The 16,351-nt window shown below is 36.3% G+C and overlaps 5 protein-coding genes across 6 annotated transcripts; 4 read left to right on the forward strand and 1 right to left on the reverse strand.

Moving 5' to 3' along the window:
- On the forward strand, positions 1-2,797 carry LOC110659092 (uncharacterized). Its single transcript, XM_021816943.2, has 3 exons — positions 1-401; positions 1,535-1,603; positions 1,868-2,797. The coding sequence occupies exons 1-3, from the start codon at positions 105-107 to the stop codon at positions 2,483-2,485; spliced, it is 984 nt and encodes a 327-aa protein (XP_021672635.2). The 5' UTR covers positions 1-104; the 3' UTR covers positions 2,486-2,797.
- A 334-nt stretch (positions 2,798-3,131) lies between these two features.
- LOC110659093 (uncharacterized) lies at positions 3,132-4,180 on the reverse strand. The gene is made up of 2 exons (XM_021816945.2): positions 3,581-4,180; positions 3,132-3,452 (listed from the first exon to the last, which is right to left on the reverse strand). The coding sequence occupies exons 1-2, from the start codon at positions 3,743-3,745 to the stop codon at positions 3,348-3,350; spliced, it is 270 nt and encodes an 89-aa protein (XP_021672637.2). The 5' UTR covers positions 3,746-4,180; the 3' UTR covers positions 3,132-3,347.
- A 365-nt stretch (positions 4,181-4,545) lies between these two features.
- LOC110659096 (putative H/ACA ribonucleoprotein complex subunit 1-like protein 1) lies at positions 4,546-6,462 on the forward strand. The gene is made up of 4 exons (XM_021816947.2): positions 4,546-4,810; positions 4,925-5,073; positions 5,170-5,285; positions 6,169-6,462. The coding sequence occupies exons 1-4, from the start codon at positions 4,684-4,686 to the stop codon at positions 6,326-6,328; spliced, it is 552 nt and encodes a 183-aa protein (XP_021672639.2). The 5' UTR covers positions 4,546-4,683; the 3' UTR covers positions 6,329-6,462.
- A 223-nt stretch (positions 6,463-6,685) lies between these two features.
- LOC110659094 (ADP-glucose phosphorylase) lies at positions 6,686-9,964 on the forward strand. The gene is made up of 4 exons (XM_021816946.2): positions 6,686-7,345; positions 7,992-8,282; positions 9,131-9,392; positions 9,556-9,964. The coding sequence occupies exons 1-4, from the start codon at positions 6,860-6,862 to the stop codon at positions 9,675-9,677; spliced, it is 1,161 nt and encodes a 386-aa protein (XP_021672638.2). The 5' UTR covers positions 6,686-6,859; the 3' UTR covers positions 9,678-9,964.
- Positions 9,965-11,471: 1,507 nt separating this feature from the next.
- On the forward strand, positions 11,472-16,140 carry LOC110659097 (YTH domain-containing protein ECT1). 2 transcript variants are annotated; one of them, XM_021816948.2, is made up of 7 exons: positions 11,472-11,763; positions 12,390-12,466; positions 13,510-14,058; positions 14,370-14,924; positions 15,009-15,221; positions 15,325-15,468; positions 15,635-16,140. In XM_021816948.2, the coding sequence occupies exons 1-7, from the start codon at positions 11,709-11,711 to the stop codon at positions 15,902-15,904; spliced, it is 1,863 nt and encodes a 620-aa protein (XP_021672640.2). In that variant the 5' UTR covers positions 11,472-11,708; the 3' UTR covers positions 15,905-16,140. The 2 variants fall into 2 exon arrangements, with proteins under 2 accessions (XP_021672640.2, XP_021672641.2); XM_021816949.2 differs by having other exon boundaries at positions 11,474-11,736.
- Positions 16,141-16,351: the final 211 nt, after the last annotated feature.

Here is a 16,351-nt window from a genome sequence, read left to right on the forward strand (position 1 = left end):
TCCAGATTCTTTAGGACTCTCACCCAAATCTCAGTGCCAGTCGCTAGATTTTTGGAGAAACAGACTAGGGGAAAAAAAGAAAAAAATCCAATGCATGAACTATAATGCAGTTGCAGCTTCTGGTGGGACCCATCCCCACCGCAATCGACGGCTCCGGAGCCTTGTCGTCGTCGTCGTCCTCCTCCTCTATTGCAGGTTTCAATTCCTCAATTGGTGCAGCATGGAGCTGGGCCCATCATCATAACCGCTTATCCCGCCTTCGTAATTGGAGTTCAGTCGTGGTAGCGTCATCGTCATGGGCGGCCTTCAACGGTGAGCAAGACCACTACGCGTTGCTCGGCCTTGCTCGAAACGCTTCCTCCGCCGATATCAAACGAGCTTACCGCCTTCTTGCTCGCAAGGTAATTTCTAACTCTATGGACTCTGTTTGGTGGCCGAGAAAATAAGTCTAGGTTGGAAATTGAAGGAAAATTTATTTAATATTTATCATTATTTCATTTACCTCGAGATTTATTAGTCATTTGAACCAAATACAAATACCAATGTGATTCGTAGCGAATTCTTATTAGATGTTGCTTGGTTATTAACCATTGAATTCGAAATAATTGGAATCAATATTTAAAAAAAAAAGAAAATTACAATTAGCATGCTATTGATCAAACCAAGGAATTAAGCTAGTTAGATACGGTCGAGGCTCTGTGGAAACATGTATTAGAGTGAAATGAAAAAGTTTAGATATAATGAAAGCTGCCTGTTTGTGTGAATGCGTCTTAAGAGTTTGGTTTCCTTAATGCATTTGTTTAATGAATCAATATATTAGTTCTGGGGGATCTGCTTGATGCTTTATAAGGGAGTGCCTCAAATTGAAATCTTTCATTTTGGTATTTTTAGCTACACAAGTTCTTTCTAGAGGCACTAAAATATCTTTGAACGGATCAATCTATGCATTGATATATGATGAGACGCTGTTTGATGTTGTTTGTACATGGAAATTTGAAAAATCCCCATGGGATTTGTTTTATTGAAAGCTATAGAATTTTGTTGGATTAGTTGCTGAAGCCTAAAATTATACAAGTTTCTTTGTTTTGGACGCATGGATTGTCTTTCTGCAGCTCATATCAATGTGGAGATTTCACACATATACACTCAAACATATGCATAAATATTGTCTGAACTGTGAGAGTGAAGACGAGAGAACATATCAAAGTTGGGGAGTTAGAAAACCATTTCAATTGGCCATCGCAAGATAAGCATAAAAGAAAATCACTGAGCAGTGTTGTTCAAATGAAGAATGGCATGAACTTGTCTCCTGTTCATAATTTCTATGAGAGATCGTCCAATTTAATGTCTGCACTCTGTGTTTTATGGGGTAATTCTCTAAGGACAATTGTTCAATTACTGCCCATATCTGAGGAGTTAACTCTCTTGTAAATGTGTACTACTTTGCTATGAAATAACAGAACTGAGGGATTTATATTTGGTATCCATTTATTCATTTTATCCAATTGTATGTATTTTTGCTTTGTTATTGCAGTATCATCCTGATGTCAGCAAGCATTCAAAAGCTAGTGAGCTGTTCAAGAGCATCCATCATGCATATGAAGTGAGCAATTCCTCATGACCTTCTTGGTGTGTGTTTTACTTATTAATGCTTTTATTAGTCTATAAACTTAATTTCATTGGGTGATGGTGCCAATTATATTTGGAATTCTAACAAAGAAGAGGCAAACTACACATCCAGACATGGTTATTATATTAATCTCAATTACACACCCAAAAAGTATGTTTTTGACTGTGGATCTCAACTACAGTCTAAACATTGAGACAGTATGTTTGCCTTTCCATTGAACTCCTATTTTTGGAACAGATACTCTCAAATGAGGTAACAAGGACTCAATATGATCGAGTGCTTAAATTTCAAGAAGATGCTGGCAGTTCATACGGCAGGAAGCAGTATTACAATCATGAATTTGAAGATGGGCTGAGAATCTACAAATGGGCTGAATTGAGGAGGAAAATGCAGCGCGAAAGATATTGGGAACATTATAATGCAAGTGAGGAGAACTCTTCTGCTGACAGTGATACAGAAGAGGTGGCTGAAGAAGGAAACTTGGATCAAGAAAGAGGCCCCTTTAGTGATTTGCTTAGATCTGTCTTCATATCTCTGTTTTTACTTCAAATATTTGGTTCTCGATTATCTCTTGCCTTCAGCAGTCTATTGGCTTTGTTTGACCGAAGATTGGATGCTGGATATAAGATTGGTTATTTAATTGCATGGATTCTGGGTGGGAGAGGTGGGATTTTGCTTACCCTATGTCTTCAGTTTGCAAGTTGGGCTTGCGGAAAGACCAGCAGCAGCGTGGTTGCTCTGATAGTGGTAGCTATGTGGGTTGGTTCCAATCTTGCAAGGTATGCCCCTCTCCCACAGGGTGCTCTTCTTACACTATTGTACATGTCTATCAAGCTGCAAGCTGACCTAAACTGAAGCTGTTGCTGCTGCTGCTCGTGGTTGTTCATTAGCATTTATATTGAATATTTATTTTAGAAATAATTATGTGCTTACAACCTCACATGCACATAGGGTTATCAGCTGTTAAATCAGATGAACAAACATGATCCAGCAACAGATATCTTGTGCACTGGTGAGGTCGTGTGTTAATTTGGCACCCTATTTGTTTTTCTCTGCAATCTGTTGTACATATTGTGTAAGTGAATAGAATAAGAGCAATTCAATCTGTTTGTTACAAAAAAGGAAAAAAAATGTCAAGAATGTAGAACAAAGAATTTGTCCTTTTAACTCTGGCAATGCTATGGTTAACCTGCAAAATTAAATTATAAGAAGGAAAGGTTTTGCAGGTAATGGCCATAATCGCAGCAGATCTTTACATTGTGAATTTGTAATTAGATTACACTGTGATTATAATCTATTTAAGGATAAATTAAAATTAATTAAACTCCTCTGAGAACAGAATATAAATTGATTGAATTGAATAGGGTGCTCAAGTTTTTATAAGCTGATTTAGTTTGTCAATTTTATTCGGGCAATTATCAACGTGTGAACAAAGTTAATATAAACCCAAAAGGATTCTCAACTGAGATAACTAAATTTGCAGGTTGCAGCATTTATCAACTTGATGAACAAAGTTTTTTTTTCTTTATTTTGAACTGATGAACAAATTCAATATTAGCTCAGATTCTCAGAAGGATTCTCAACTGAATTACATTTGCAGCATGTGATATCTGTACCGTACCTGCCCTGCCCTCAAATTCCAATTTCTCCTCCTTCCCCACAGGGGGGTAGAGATGGCGAAAGGGAAAAAAAGGTTTGATTAAAAAAAAAAAAAATTCTAGCAGCTCTTAACTTTCTCATCTTTCCTCATCTCCTTCAGATTCCTCCACAGGTACTTTCCACTGGCCATGTCGACAAATACCCAGAATCCATTTTGAACCATCTGGATCAATTAACATCCAAGTTAGAATCAATAAAAAAGAAACAGCTCAAGAGAATCAAGAAAATCAGGAAACTCAAGAAAAGAATAAAGAAAAAGAAATCTTGAAAGGCAAGATTGAACGTACATACCTTCTTCACAGTGAATTCTTGTTTGTGATTCAATGGTTTCCTTTCAACTGTTGAATCATTGGAATTCATGCTTTCAATCTCCGGCGACGACCGCACAGACCTCCATGCAAAGTATCCAGCCAAAACTGCTGAGAAAAACACCAAGATAAACCTCAGAGGACACATATTTATGTTGTAGAAATCTTGGTGTTTTATCCCACAGCAACCAAGAAAAGGGAAGAAGATGGTTAAAAAGAAAAAGAAGAGGGTTTTTTATATACTAATCCTAGATTCGGTGATGGCAAACAAAGACAGCCAAAGAGAATGAGAGCCTTAGCTTATTTTGAGGTGATGAGAAGGCCTGCGGCAATCAATCCAAAATGGTGTGGCATTAGGCAATAGGGAATATACATAGAAAGGAAAACGCGGCTCTGGATATAGAAGTTTCTGATGTACAGCATAGCTTTACAAAGTCAAATGGCAGCTACACCAACTCTGCGTATGGATAGACATGGTCAATTTTTTTATTCTGTACATTGGATGGTTGTGGTGGCCACTTATTGTTTACAATAATAAATAATGTTTGACAAAGTTGCAGCCAAATGGGAATTTCTTAAGTGGGTTTGATAGTTGCTGTTGAGAAAAAAAATATATTTTTAAATATATTAATTAACTAATATTAAAAAGTTATTTAATAAAAGTTATTTATAAAAAATGGCCAATAATTCCTAATGATCTTTTAGTAAAAACATTATTTTTTGTGGTGTATTGTGATATTATATATTTATTTTATTATTATTATTTTAAATTAAATTCGTCGCAACAATAATATTAATTATGGGCCGAGCAAAAGCACAAAACAATATGCTATGGGCTTAGAATTAAAACGTAAATGGGCATTTTTGGCGGGTCAGGTTTTCAAAAGCTGTGGTCCATTGACCCGACCCAGTTAGGACAGAGATTGTGGTCATCTCGGGAGCTGGAATTCGACCCAAAACCCTAGCAGCTGCACTAAACCTCAAATCCCATAAAAGAAAAAACGTGCCTCACTTCGCTTACTCTGCTGCAACCAAGAAACCTCCTACATTCCTTTCCCATTCTAGTTCACGCCAAAACAGTAAGCTATGAGGCCGCCCAGAGGTGGAGGTTTTAGGGGCGGAAGAGACGGGGGCCGCGGTGGTCGAGGTGGTCGTGGTCGCGGCGGTGGCCGTGGTGGGTTTCGTGACGAGGGGCCTCCTTCTGAAGTCGTCGGTTCGTTCCTTTTTTACTTTCTGAAGTGTTGCTTGCATAAGAGAATAAAGAAAAGGTATTTTTGTGTTTTTTTCTTGTTCTTTTTTATTTATTTCTTTTTCTTAATTCTTGTAGAAGTTTCCACATTTCTTCACGCCTGTGAGGGTGATGCAGTGACAAAGCTCAGCAATGAGAAAATACCGTACTTTAATGCCCCTATCTTTCTACAAAACAAGACCCAGATAGGGAAAGTCGATGAAATTTTTGGTCCCATCAATGAATCTGTGAGCTTTTCATCTGTCTCTAGTGTTAATGTCTTGCAATATCTATGATGTTTGCAGATTTTTGTTTTTCCATTTCTGAGTCATCTTTGATTGCAGCTTTTTTCTATCAAAATGATGGAAGGCATTGTGGCAACTTCGTATTCGCCTGGGGATAAATTCTACATTGACCCAAATAAGCTCTTACCTCTTGCAAGATTTCTTCCGCAACCAAAGTATGTTTGTCCTCTTTCATATTACTCCAGAATAGAACCCCTTGTGTTACTGGTTTTATCTTTTTATTTTTGGTCTTGAACTCTATGCATGGTATGCAAGAGTGTAAGAAGTGAAATGGAGAGATGAATGGTTGCCTTTGTAAAAAGTGAAGTGACTTGAGCATAACAATGAAACTGTGAATTTGAAGTCTTAACATGCTGTGTAATGGACATTGGGCCAGCTTTTGTTTACTTGTGGTCTTAGTGAAATGGAGAGATGAATGATTGCCTCAGTAAATATTGATCTAACGTGTGATTAGTATCAGTTGTCTGGCGAGTGTGCTTATTCTCCATTTTGTGATACGTTGTGACCTATTGCATCGATAGATTCTTTCAAGAATTCAAGTAGTATTAGTTGGGATATTATTCTGTGCATTTATGGGTTGATTGAATTTTTTAAGATACTTGTCTTTCCCATATCATGAGTTCATGGGGACATTAGGGATGATTTCTACAACTCAATGCTACTGTATCATTTTCTGTGTAGGATGAAAACTGGAGCTCCTGTGTTCTCTCTCTCTGTCTCTCTCGTGTCTGCAGTCTCATTTCCAAATTATTATGGCTATTGAAGCAATGTACTAGGGCTTATTGAGTTTGGTGGACATCAGTTCCCAAATTCTTTTTCTGATTAGTATATTAATTCAGTTCTTGAAATTGTGGTCTCTTACCCTTGTGCATACCCTATGCTTCTGCATCGCAACTAGTTGTTCATATGAGTGATATTAATTATGAACTTCTTTTGTACAATAATCAGAACATTTAATGAATCTGGTGGTGGTGTTATAGTTATTTTCGGATTGTTTAAAATTTAAAACAAATCATAATATCTATAGTATTCTTTCAGGGGACAGGCACAAGCTGCTGCAAGAGGCGGTCGTGGAGGAGGCAGAGGTGGGGGCCGTGGAGGTGGTGGCTTTCGTGGAAGGGGTGGTCCAAGAGGTGGCCGTGGTGGGCCTGCTAGAGGAGGTGGCCGTGGTGGTGGCTTTAGGGGCAGAGGGAGGTGATAGAAGAACTTCGTGTGACATTATTGGTGCTTTTCTCTTTGGAAATTTTCATTTTAAAGTGCAATGGACAAACAACAATCAATATTTGGATACTAATCTGAACTTTGTTGTTAATGAAGTGATTTTTGTTGCTCTGTTGGGTATATTTCTAACCTCTAAATGTTTAACCTTCTTTATTGTTTCTAACTCGCCAAGCCCCTCAATCTAATACACCATCAAAACTCAAAACAAAATTGGGAAAGTAATAATGTGCGGGTTAGTTTGGAATAAGACTATTAAAAAGTAAAATAAAAAATCCCATTATTGACAATTTGCTCAAAAAAAAAAAAAACCAATTTCCTAACGTGTCTAACTCTTGGGGAAATTGTAAGGTACGGGCATAGAATTCAATTCCTCAAACTTCTGGGGCCCAAAGACATAATTTGCCTTTTAACTACGCTATAACCAGACCATAACTTGTAACCATCAAAGAGCAAGCGGGTCTCATCACAAGAAGCGGCCGTCAAGATCCAAACAAAAGACAACGGAAACATGGCATCACCAGCGCCCGCTCAAACACGGAGCCCTGAACTCAGGCACGATCCTGTCACTAACCGGTGGGTCGTTTTCTCACCCGCCCGAGCCAAACGACCCACTGATTTCAAATCCAAAATCCCTGAAAACCCTAATCCTAGCAACAATTCCTGCCCTTTCTGCATCGGCAACGAGCATGAGTGTGCCCCCGAAATCTTTCGGGTTCCACCCGACCCGGGAAACCCAGAATGGAAGATCCGGGTCATCGAGAATCTTTACCCGGCGTTGAGCAGAAACCTTGATAACCCATCCGAGCAAAGCCTTGGATTGGATTGTCCGGGTCGGATATTAAACGGGTTTGGTTTCCACGATGTGGTGATAGAGGTTCCGTTTCATTCGGTCCAGCTTCGGGATATGGAAACGAGAGAGATTGGCGATGTTTTGCTCGCGTATAAGAAGAGGATTGAGCAGATTATGAGCTGTGAATCCATCAAATACGTGCAGGTTTGGTGTGCTTATTGAATTTGTGTCCTTAAATGAGAATTTATTTGGGTTGATTTTTCTTTTATTTGCTAGCTTGAGTTTTTATTCTTTGAATGGGTATGGAGATACGAGATTGTTCCTATTTCAGTTAATTTCACCATTTTCCATTATTTGTTTTTCTTCATTGGATATTTATTTGCCCGATGAACGTGGCTTCAGGCCTCAGACTCACGCAATAGCTATTAATGAATTTGGAATTCTTTTGTTGGCTTTTTTTTGGTATATCTAATTAATAACTGGGAAGCGGGGCATGCTTGGGTTCATTCTCTGCAAAAATCCTTTTCACTCTCTCAAGGATTTAGAAAATGCACCATTGTTTCTGAAATCCTGTTAAATGGTATACTTTAGGAATCGTGCATTTCCTGTGTTTCATTATAAACTTGTCCTGAAAAATTGGAAATTTGTACCAAGCACACCTTGTAGGTTCAGTACTCATTATGATCTTGGCAACTCCATGAAATATTTTTGCTGTTCTTCATTCTAATGTTTTCGGACTTCTTTTAAACCCATGAGATATTCCTTTCATATCAAATGCAATTTGATCTTGTTTCTTTTTTGCATTAATGTGCAATTCAAAATGACATTGTACTTGGTTTTGTGCTTTAAGGTGTTCAAGAACCATGGTGCTTCTGCTGGGGCATCATTGAGTCACTCTCACAGTCAGATAATTGCTCTCCCCATCGTACCTCCTTCCGTTTCCGCTCGACTTGATGGTACAAAGGAGTACTTCGATAAGACAGGGAAATGTTGTCTCTGTGTAGTTCACATCGAAAAGCTTTTAATTGATGAGTCAACTCATTTTATCTCAATTGTTCCTTTTGCTGCCACGTTTCCATTTGAGATATGGATCATTCCTCGGGATCACTGTTCTCATTTCCATGAATTAGGTTGTGAGAAGGTAATTATCAGTTCTTGATTGTATTCGCTGCAAATTCCTTCATTGATTTTTGTAACTAGATTTTCAAAATCAACCCAGATAGTTGCTATATTTTTTAATTTGAACATGGTTGGGGAACTGTGATGTTGAAATTCAAATTATCTTGGTTTCATAATAAAAGGGGAAGAAACAATCTCAAAACAGCCATCAATCAATCACTATATATATACACACCATGCCATGGTGAGAACAAAGTTTGATATTTCTTGATTTGGTTGAACCTGGGGTAGATTATGAAAAATGTAGTATCCAACTTTGGTCTTCTGTCAAGAGTGGTAGGGAATCACCAACATTATGTGTTAAATGAGGTTGGAAAAGCATCCGTCTGTCTCTGTTGATGTGTGCGCGCTAACTTTTTATTTATTTTTCCTTTTCCCCACCCCCCTTCAAAATAAATTTGATTATGAAGTCAATAATGTAGAGGTGCCCTGACATGTTTGTGTGGGAGAAAGAAAAATGTAACCTGATAGCACATCCAAAATAGTGATAATAATAGACATCAGATTTAATGTTAATTCAAGCTCAAGAATGATTTCCTGTGTAATTATGGCACACAGTATGATGTTGTCATTGTTCTCAACACTGGTTTTTGGTTTGGAATGTGATGTGTACTTCTAATACATGTATTTATATTAAAGCTTGTAAACTATAATATACAATATTGCATTGGCATATGGTGCTAGTTTTGTGCATCACTGAACATAGTATGAATCTTTTTGACAATTAATTACTTATGTCCTGATTAACTGTACAATATATTTTTTGGTAATATAAGTAATCATGTCCTGATAAATTGTACACTTCCGCAGGCTGTTGATCTTGGGGGTTTGCTAAAGCTCATGCTTAGAAAGATGTCTGTGCAATTGAATAACCCACCATTCAATTTCATGATCCAGACAGCTCCACTTCGGGTTAAAGAATCACAATTACCTTATACTCACTGGTTTTTACAGATAGTGCCTCAATTGACTGGTGTGGGAGGGTTTGAAATCGGAACTGGTTGTTACATAAATCCTGTTTTCCCTGAAGATGCAGCAAAAGTTCTGAGAGAAGTTAATCTTCCAAAGGATGGTTGAACTAACCACTCTGATACTACCAGTCTTTATTCACATTTAAATGAGAGGAAAAATAATTTGTTGTTTGTCCTGATGCCTATGTTGAATAAATTGAAATCCTTATGCTTCATGTGTATGCAGCAAAAGTTTAATTACATTGATTAAAATGTTGGTTGCAGTAATGCAAGACAGACGGAAAGCTAAGTGGACTGTACCTTTTGAGAATCATCAAAATTTTGAGCATCATGGTATGAAAAGGGAGCGAATATCTGTAGAAACAATGGGGTATGACGGTATCTAGTGCATTTTCTAATCCTTTTCTTGGAGCAGGATTCTTTTGTGCCGAATTTTTTTACTGTAAAATTCAATTTTCTTCCACGATTAAAAAAAAGCTTAAAATAAGAAAGGGGGAATCATTTTGAGCCTGATCTTAGAACAGAAATTTCCTTCCCTCTGTTAGTTTTTGCTTGGCTGGAATAGTGACAATGGACTGTATCATTTGTAATCTATTGGGATTTAAATTGGATACCTCACAATTTTATAGATGAACTTTTCTATATACAAGATAATATTGTGATTTGATCGTAACTGCCATTGAAGTTTTTACTATGGCTATGAATAGAAGCTAAAGGTGTTGAATTGAGCAATTTCACCAGCTAATATTCTTCTTTGTGACCGCATAGCATAAACTCCACCCTAGAAGAAGTATTCGGCTAAGTTACCCACCAAAAGAAAAAGGGGAAAAATGAAGTGTCTGTTGGCAGTCAATGCATTTGACTTGTTTTTTATGCATATTGCTGAAATTTGGAAATTTCTTGTCAATAACTTGAAAAACATGTCCATATACGAGGCCTAGGCCCAGTGCCTCAAATCTAGGCCGAGACTATACTTTTTCGGCTTTAAACATGGCGATGGATCCCTTCAGCCCTGAAAAGCAAAGGAATAGAGGCAAGAGTAACTAGGAAGATGCCTGAAGAAAAGGATATGCACGTTATGAATGGATAAATTTCAAGATTCATCCCTAAAATTCAGGATTGCAATAGAATCCTTTCTAAATTAAAAAATATAATATAAAATTTTTTAAAATTTAAAATTTTATATAAGAAAATCCTTTTGGTTCTTAATAATCAGTTTATGTAATTCAGAATAATAATTACATGAATAATTTTTTGTTTTTATGTAATAATGACAAATTCAGCTATGATTTTCTTGACATATTAATCATAAAAGAATTTTAATTTTATGAAATAATAAAACACTATATGTATAACAGCCGATTAGAGGGACTATGTCTTCAAAAAAAAAAAAGCAATCATTACGCTATCGCTATTTTAGATTGTCCACGTTAACATGTTATTTATAAATAAATTATTGAGAGTGAAAATGATTTTACTCTATAAAATTTCGAAAACATAAGATATTTTATATTACATTTTAAGTTCAAAAATGATTTTTTTACAACTATTAAAGTTTAAGAACTTCCATTGAAATTTATCTCATTAGGGTAACCGAGTTTTTACAAATACTCGATCTGACTGAATTTTAATAAAAAAAATTTGAATAATACATAATTAGATTTAAATTTAAAATTGATAGAGATTTGGATTGGATTCACATTTGAGCTTTATATATTGATTATTCGTTATTTCAACTATTTATATAAATATTTAATTAAATTTAAAATATAATTTTTTTTAATAATATTTATAAATTTCATATTTTTATTTAAAAAATAAAATTAAAATATTTTATAAAATTAATAAATGTTTAAAATATAAATTATTATTAAAAATATATTTTTATGTAAAATATTAATTAAAAAATATAAAATTAAATATATTTAAATATTTTTTTAAATAATAATAATTAATTTATATAATTAATAATAAATTTTAATTAAATTTGAGATAAATTTAAATTTCAGCAATATTAATCAATTAGATAGTGAATTTTCAAAGACACTCGTTGTTATCCTAATTGCACATCCATGGAAGAAACTAGAGGTTTTTCTTTCTTTTCGTCTTTTACATAAATGGATTTTATTTATAAAAAAAAGCAAAAAACAAAAAACAAAAGAAAATCCAAAGTGGATCCGTGGTGCAATTTAAAGCCTCTTGTCCCCTCCATATATGTAAACTGTGTCTCTAAAACCCCAACTCTTGGGTTTTGGCGGCTGCCCCTTCTCCAAGCGCTCTCTCTCTAGAGTCTCTCGCGTCTCTTCCTTGACCTTTCCCCAAAAATCCCCACCTCTTAAATTCTCCTCTCGCTTTAAATTCTAGGGTTTCTCTTTCTTTCTTTATCGTTTATCAATATCATCAGCATCACCGTCATCATGGCAGCTGTTTCTTCTCCTTCTGATCGTATCCTTACTAACTTCCCTCTTCTGGGTACTCTTTGCTTTTGCAATTTTGATTTTTATTATCTTATACGTATATGAATTGTGTATAATTTATATGCATGCGCGTGGGTGTGTATATGAAGGTTCTTGACGTTTTTTGTGTTCATTGGTTTTGTGGGTTGATTGAGATTTGTTTTTTGGATTGGTTTTTCTGTTTCACATGGGTTGAGGAATATGAGTTTTGTTAGGTTTTATGTTCAGATTAATAAAATTAATATATGTTCTTAAAATTTGGTTAGTTCTTTTCAAATGCAACGCTTCTTTATATTTGTGTTGTAGGTGCAAAATATGTGTGTACGTGTGTAGAGGATCTTTATTATTTTCATGCTTTATGGTGTTTTTGTTGATCAAAATGCTGTTCACTGGATGGTTCTTGTGGGCTACATGTTGACTGATGTTGGCTGTGAATTGGGTTTTGTATATGCTTTGGGTGGTTACTGATCTTGCTGAGATTGCTTTCGGTGGATGAAGATTTAGCTTTTGTGATTAAGCTTTTTGTGCTATTCTGCTAAACATGGACATCATGTCATTATGTATGGATTCAAATAAATAAACATTTATAAATTGAATTGATTGACTTGTGGTTTGTTATATCCTTTACTGTCACTTTTTCAGAGGTTGCAGATGTGATGGAGAATTTGTCATTAGATTCTCAGACAAAGAGTGCTGAAATTCCTGAACCCACAAAGAAGGTAACTAGGTCTTTTTTTCATGATTATTGACCAATTTCTCCCCCTTAATCATTTTGTCTGATCACATGGTAAATTGATTGGTATAGCTCTCTTCTAGTCAATATGGATCAAGTGACTTGGTTACTAATACAGCCAAGCCATTAAATCAGTCTACGACCCTCTTCATGTAGACAAAAATGCGTATTATTCTCCTAATGGTTACACATTGCATGCGTACTATTATGGAGGTAAGCTGTGTATTTAGGTTTAATGCTACTTCCCTACAGGGTCTCTTCAAAATGGGCAAAAACCTGAAATTTTAAGTTCATAAAACTGTTTAATTAGGTAATTTGCTTTCCTGGCTCAGTAACTTTATGGTGCGAAATGTTGATCCTTCTTTAGGTTATGATCGGCATGATAATGGGTGGAACGATTATACATATGTTAATCTTGATGAGGTTGAGATGTCTCACATCAGTTCTGCCTCTTACTTGTATTGATATTTAGATTGTCCATAGATAGTGATTTATTTGAGGAAGAATTGATCTTTTTGCTTTCTGAAAGGGTTCTAGTAGTATCTCTCATCCCAATTTTTGTGTCGTTGAGGTGGACATGTAGTAGATTTAATTGGGTTTATATATATATATATATATATATATATATATATATATATATTAACTTCTAGTCTCAAGTATAGCATCATTTTTCACACACAGCAGTGATTATCTTCCTGCACTTAAGAATGCAGCTTTAATGATGTTTGAAGTTGGAAAGCTGGATGATGGTTCATTAAGATTTATATTCTTACAGTGCTCATTTTATAAGCATATCTGATTTTTTTTTTGGATGATATTTTTCTTTTAGATTTTTGTAGAGTTTATTGTTGGGTTGCAACTGTGTTTCAATTGATAATGCAGGCATCTTTTTTTCCCTCTCTCTCTCTCTCTCTCTCTCTCTCTCTGTGTGTATGTTTCTGGCAAGGGCATCTAGCAAGGAATTGAAGGACTATAATTGATATTAATAGGTTAGAGATTGCATTTGATGGGTTTAATGTCTGTTGGCAGGGCATCTATGGCAATAATGAAACTTTTATGTACCATCAAGGCTATGGTTATGCACCTTTCGGGGCATATCCTTCACCAAGTTCTACTGTGCCTACAAGGGGAAATGATGGCCAGCTGTATGGTACAGAGCACTATCTGTACCCTAGTCCTTTTTACCAGGCTTCGGCTTCAACTGGCACACTTTATTCTCCTAACTCAGCCAGTGCTTCCCAAGCAGAGGTTCCAACTTCTGCTGCAGCTGATAAGGCGGCTTCGTCTGTTGGGACTGCTGCAGGAAACACCAATAATACAGTGAACATTGGAAACAGTGGAAGTGTAAATAGAAGTAATCGACCAAAACCTTTCAGACCTAGTAATCGAAATTCATCTGCAAGTTTAAATGTTCCCTATAACGGGGGAAGTTTACCAACAGGATTTCCTTCACACGGTTATCAAGACCCAAGGTTTGGATACGATGGATTTCAGTCACCGATCCCATGGTTAGATGCCTCTATGTTTCCTAATGGGCCTCCTGGACATGCAATCAGCACTGCATTCTCTTCACCAGTGGTATGTATTACCCAGTATTAAGTTGGCTTTAGTAAGTAAAGTTATCGAATTTCCATCTTATTTATTCTCTGTTGAAGTAAACTATTCAACTCCAGACCTCTAAAAAAATGAAGACGGGATTCATGTCTTTTATATATCATCATTATCATCACAAGTTTTGCCAATTTGCTTGTGTTCAATGCATTCTTCAGCTTGTATTTGCAGTTTTTATCAACCCTGACATCTGATAGTTATTGTAGTTTCATTCTGTATCTACTAGGACAGTTTTATTAAGGTTGTTTAATTGATCTAATCGATTTTGCATCCTACAGGCTACAAGACCAATGTCTGGTTTGGGCCTAGCTTCTGGAGGCATGAACATGTACCCAAACAATAGAATGTATGGCCAATATGGATACAGACCTGGTGCAGGTTTTGGATCCTTTGGTGGTAATTCGTGGACAAATGGACGTGGGTGGGTGGTTGTTGATAATAAGTACAAATCTAAGGGCAGCTATGGCAATGAGAATATGGAAGGTTTAAGTGAGTTGAATAGAGGACCTAGGGCCAAGGGTTTTAAGAACCAAACGGAGTTGGACGCTGTTCCTCAGGCAGTCCAGGGGCAAAACCTGTCAGTGACTGAGGATAACAAGGAGGATAGTTTGCCTCAAATGTCAGAGAAGGAACAGTACAACAGGGAGGATTTTCCTGAGGATTACTCAAACGCAAAATTTTTTGTTATTAAGTCGTACAGTGAGGATGATGTTCATAAATGCATCAAATATGGTGTGTGGGCAAGCACGCCAAATGGAAATAAGAAGCTGGATGCAGCTTACCATGAAGCCAAAGAAATTCCTGGTGGCTGTCCTGTATTTCTACTATTCTCTGTAAGTATGAGTAATTTATTATTACCTACCAATTGTCTTTTTTAGTTCTTTTGAGCTTTATTTGTATACTTCTTGTTCTTTCAGGTCAACACCAGTGGGCAATTTGTTGGTTTGGCGGAGATGGCGGGGGCAGTTGATTTTAACAAAACAGTAGAGTATTGGCAGCAGGAGAAGTGGATTGGTTGCTTCCCTGTCAAGTGGCATATTATTAAGGATGTGCCAAATAGTTCTTTGAGGCACATAGCTCTTAAAAACAATGAGAACAAGCCTGTCACTAATAGTAGAGATACACAAGAGGTAAATGGGTTCTCTTCTTTTCTTCTGTGCATTTTTACTCTCTTTTTTTTTTTGGTATTCTTTTTTTAATATCCTTTTCAAAAATGGCTGCTGGATGTTGTAGGTTATCTTGGATGAAGGTATTCAGATACTTAAAATTTTTAAGGGTCATAAGGGCAAGACATCTATCCTGGATGATTTTGGGTTTTATGCGGCTCGTGAAAGGATTATGCAGGAGAAAAGGGCTAAGCAAAAGATTCAAAAACAGGTAGGATGTTCTTGTCTCTCTTAATTTGGAGTCTCTTCTATTTATTGTTTCCTACAAGCATGTAGGTTATTATATCATTCTCCTTTTCTATTCAATAAATAGCACTTAAATGTTGGCAATTAAGATGTTAAAACTTTTTACATTTTTTTGCCTTCCCCAATAAAAGGTTTTTGATGGGAAGCCTGGCGATGACTTGGCCACTAATAAAGAGAAACTTGCGATGATGGGTAAAGACAGTTCACAAAAATCCACCGATATTGTATTGAAGGAACCGGTGGGTCCTGCAGCAGTCAAACTGGGGAAGTTGAATGGGGAGGTGAAGCTGGTAGAAGAAAATGGATGGTATGCAGCAGTTGAAAACTCTTCCAACAATGCCAATTCTGTTGCTTCATCTGAAAACAAAGTTGTTCCTACTGTGATTTCAAGTGCCTGCTGAATTTTAAGTGATTACGATTCCATTTTGGGGTCGATTTTTTAGGGCAGAGTTGCAGTGGGTGGGCTTCTTGACTAGTAGAGAATATGCTAATTACTGTCAGCACTAACATGGGTTAGTTTTACCTTTTCTGATGGATTCATGCTTTGAATCAGAAAGACCTCAGTGTTCTCGTATAACTTGATAAGAGAGAATGGCTTCTCAGAACCTATAAAGATTTAAAAATTCTTCTCTCCTAATTGTTACTTTTATGTCTCTTTCTACCCCTCTGTAAACGTGCCATGCCTAGTTCTTGAGCTGATCTATGGTGAGTGTATACTTTATCAGTGGGGGAGTCTTTAATTATTCGAAGTGTTGAAAATTTAATTGCCTTAAGAAGTTGTAGGGTGGTATCATTTTCAAGATTTATGCTCGTGGCTCTAATGCAATTCATCAGTTATTAGAGGTAGA

This window comes from Hevea brasiliensis, unplaced genomic scaffold, assembly GCF_030052815.1.
Source record: "Hevea brasiliensis isolate MT/VB/25A 57/8 unplaced genomic scaffold, ASM3005281v1 Scaf5, whole genome shotgun sequence".
In the NCBI taxonomy this organism is placed as follows: domain Eukaryota; kingdom Viridiplantae; phylum Streptophyta; class Magnoliopsida; order Malpighiales; family Euphorbiaceae; genus Hevea; species Hevea brasiliensis.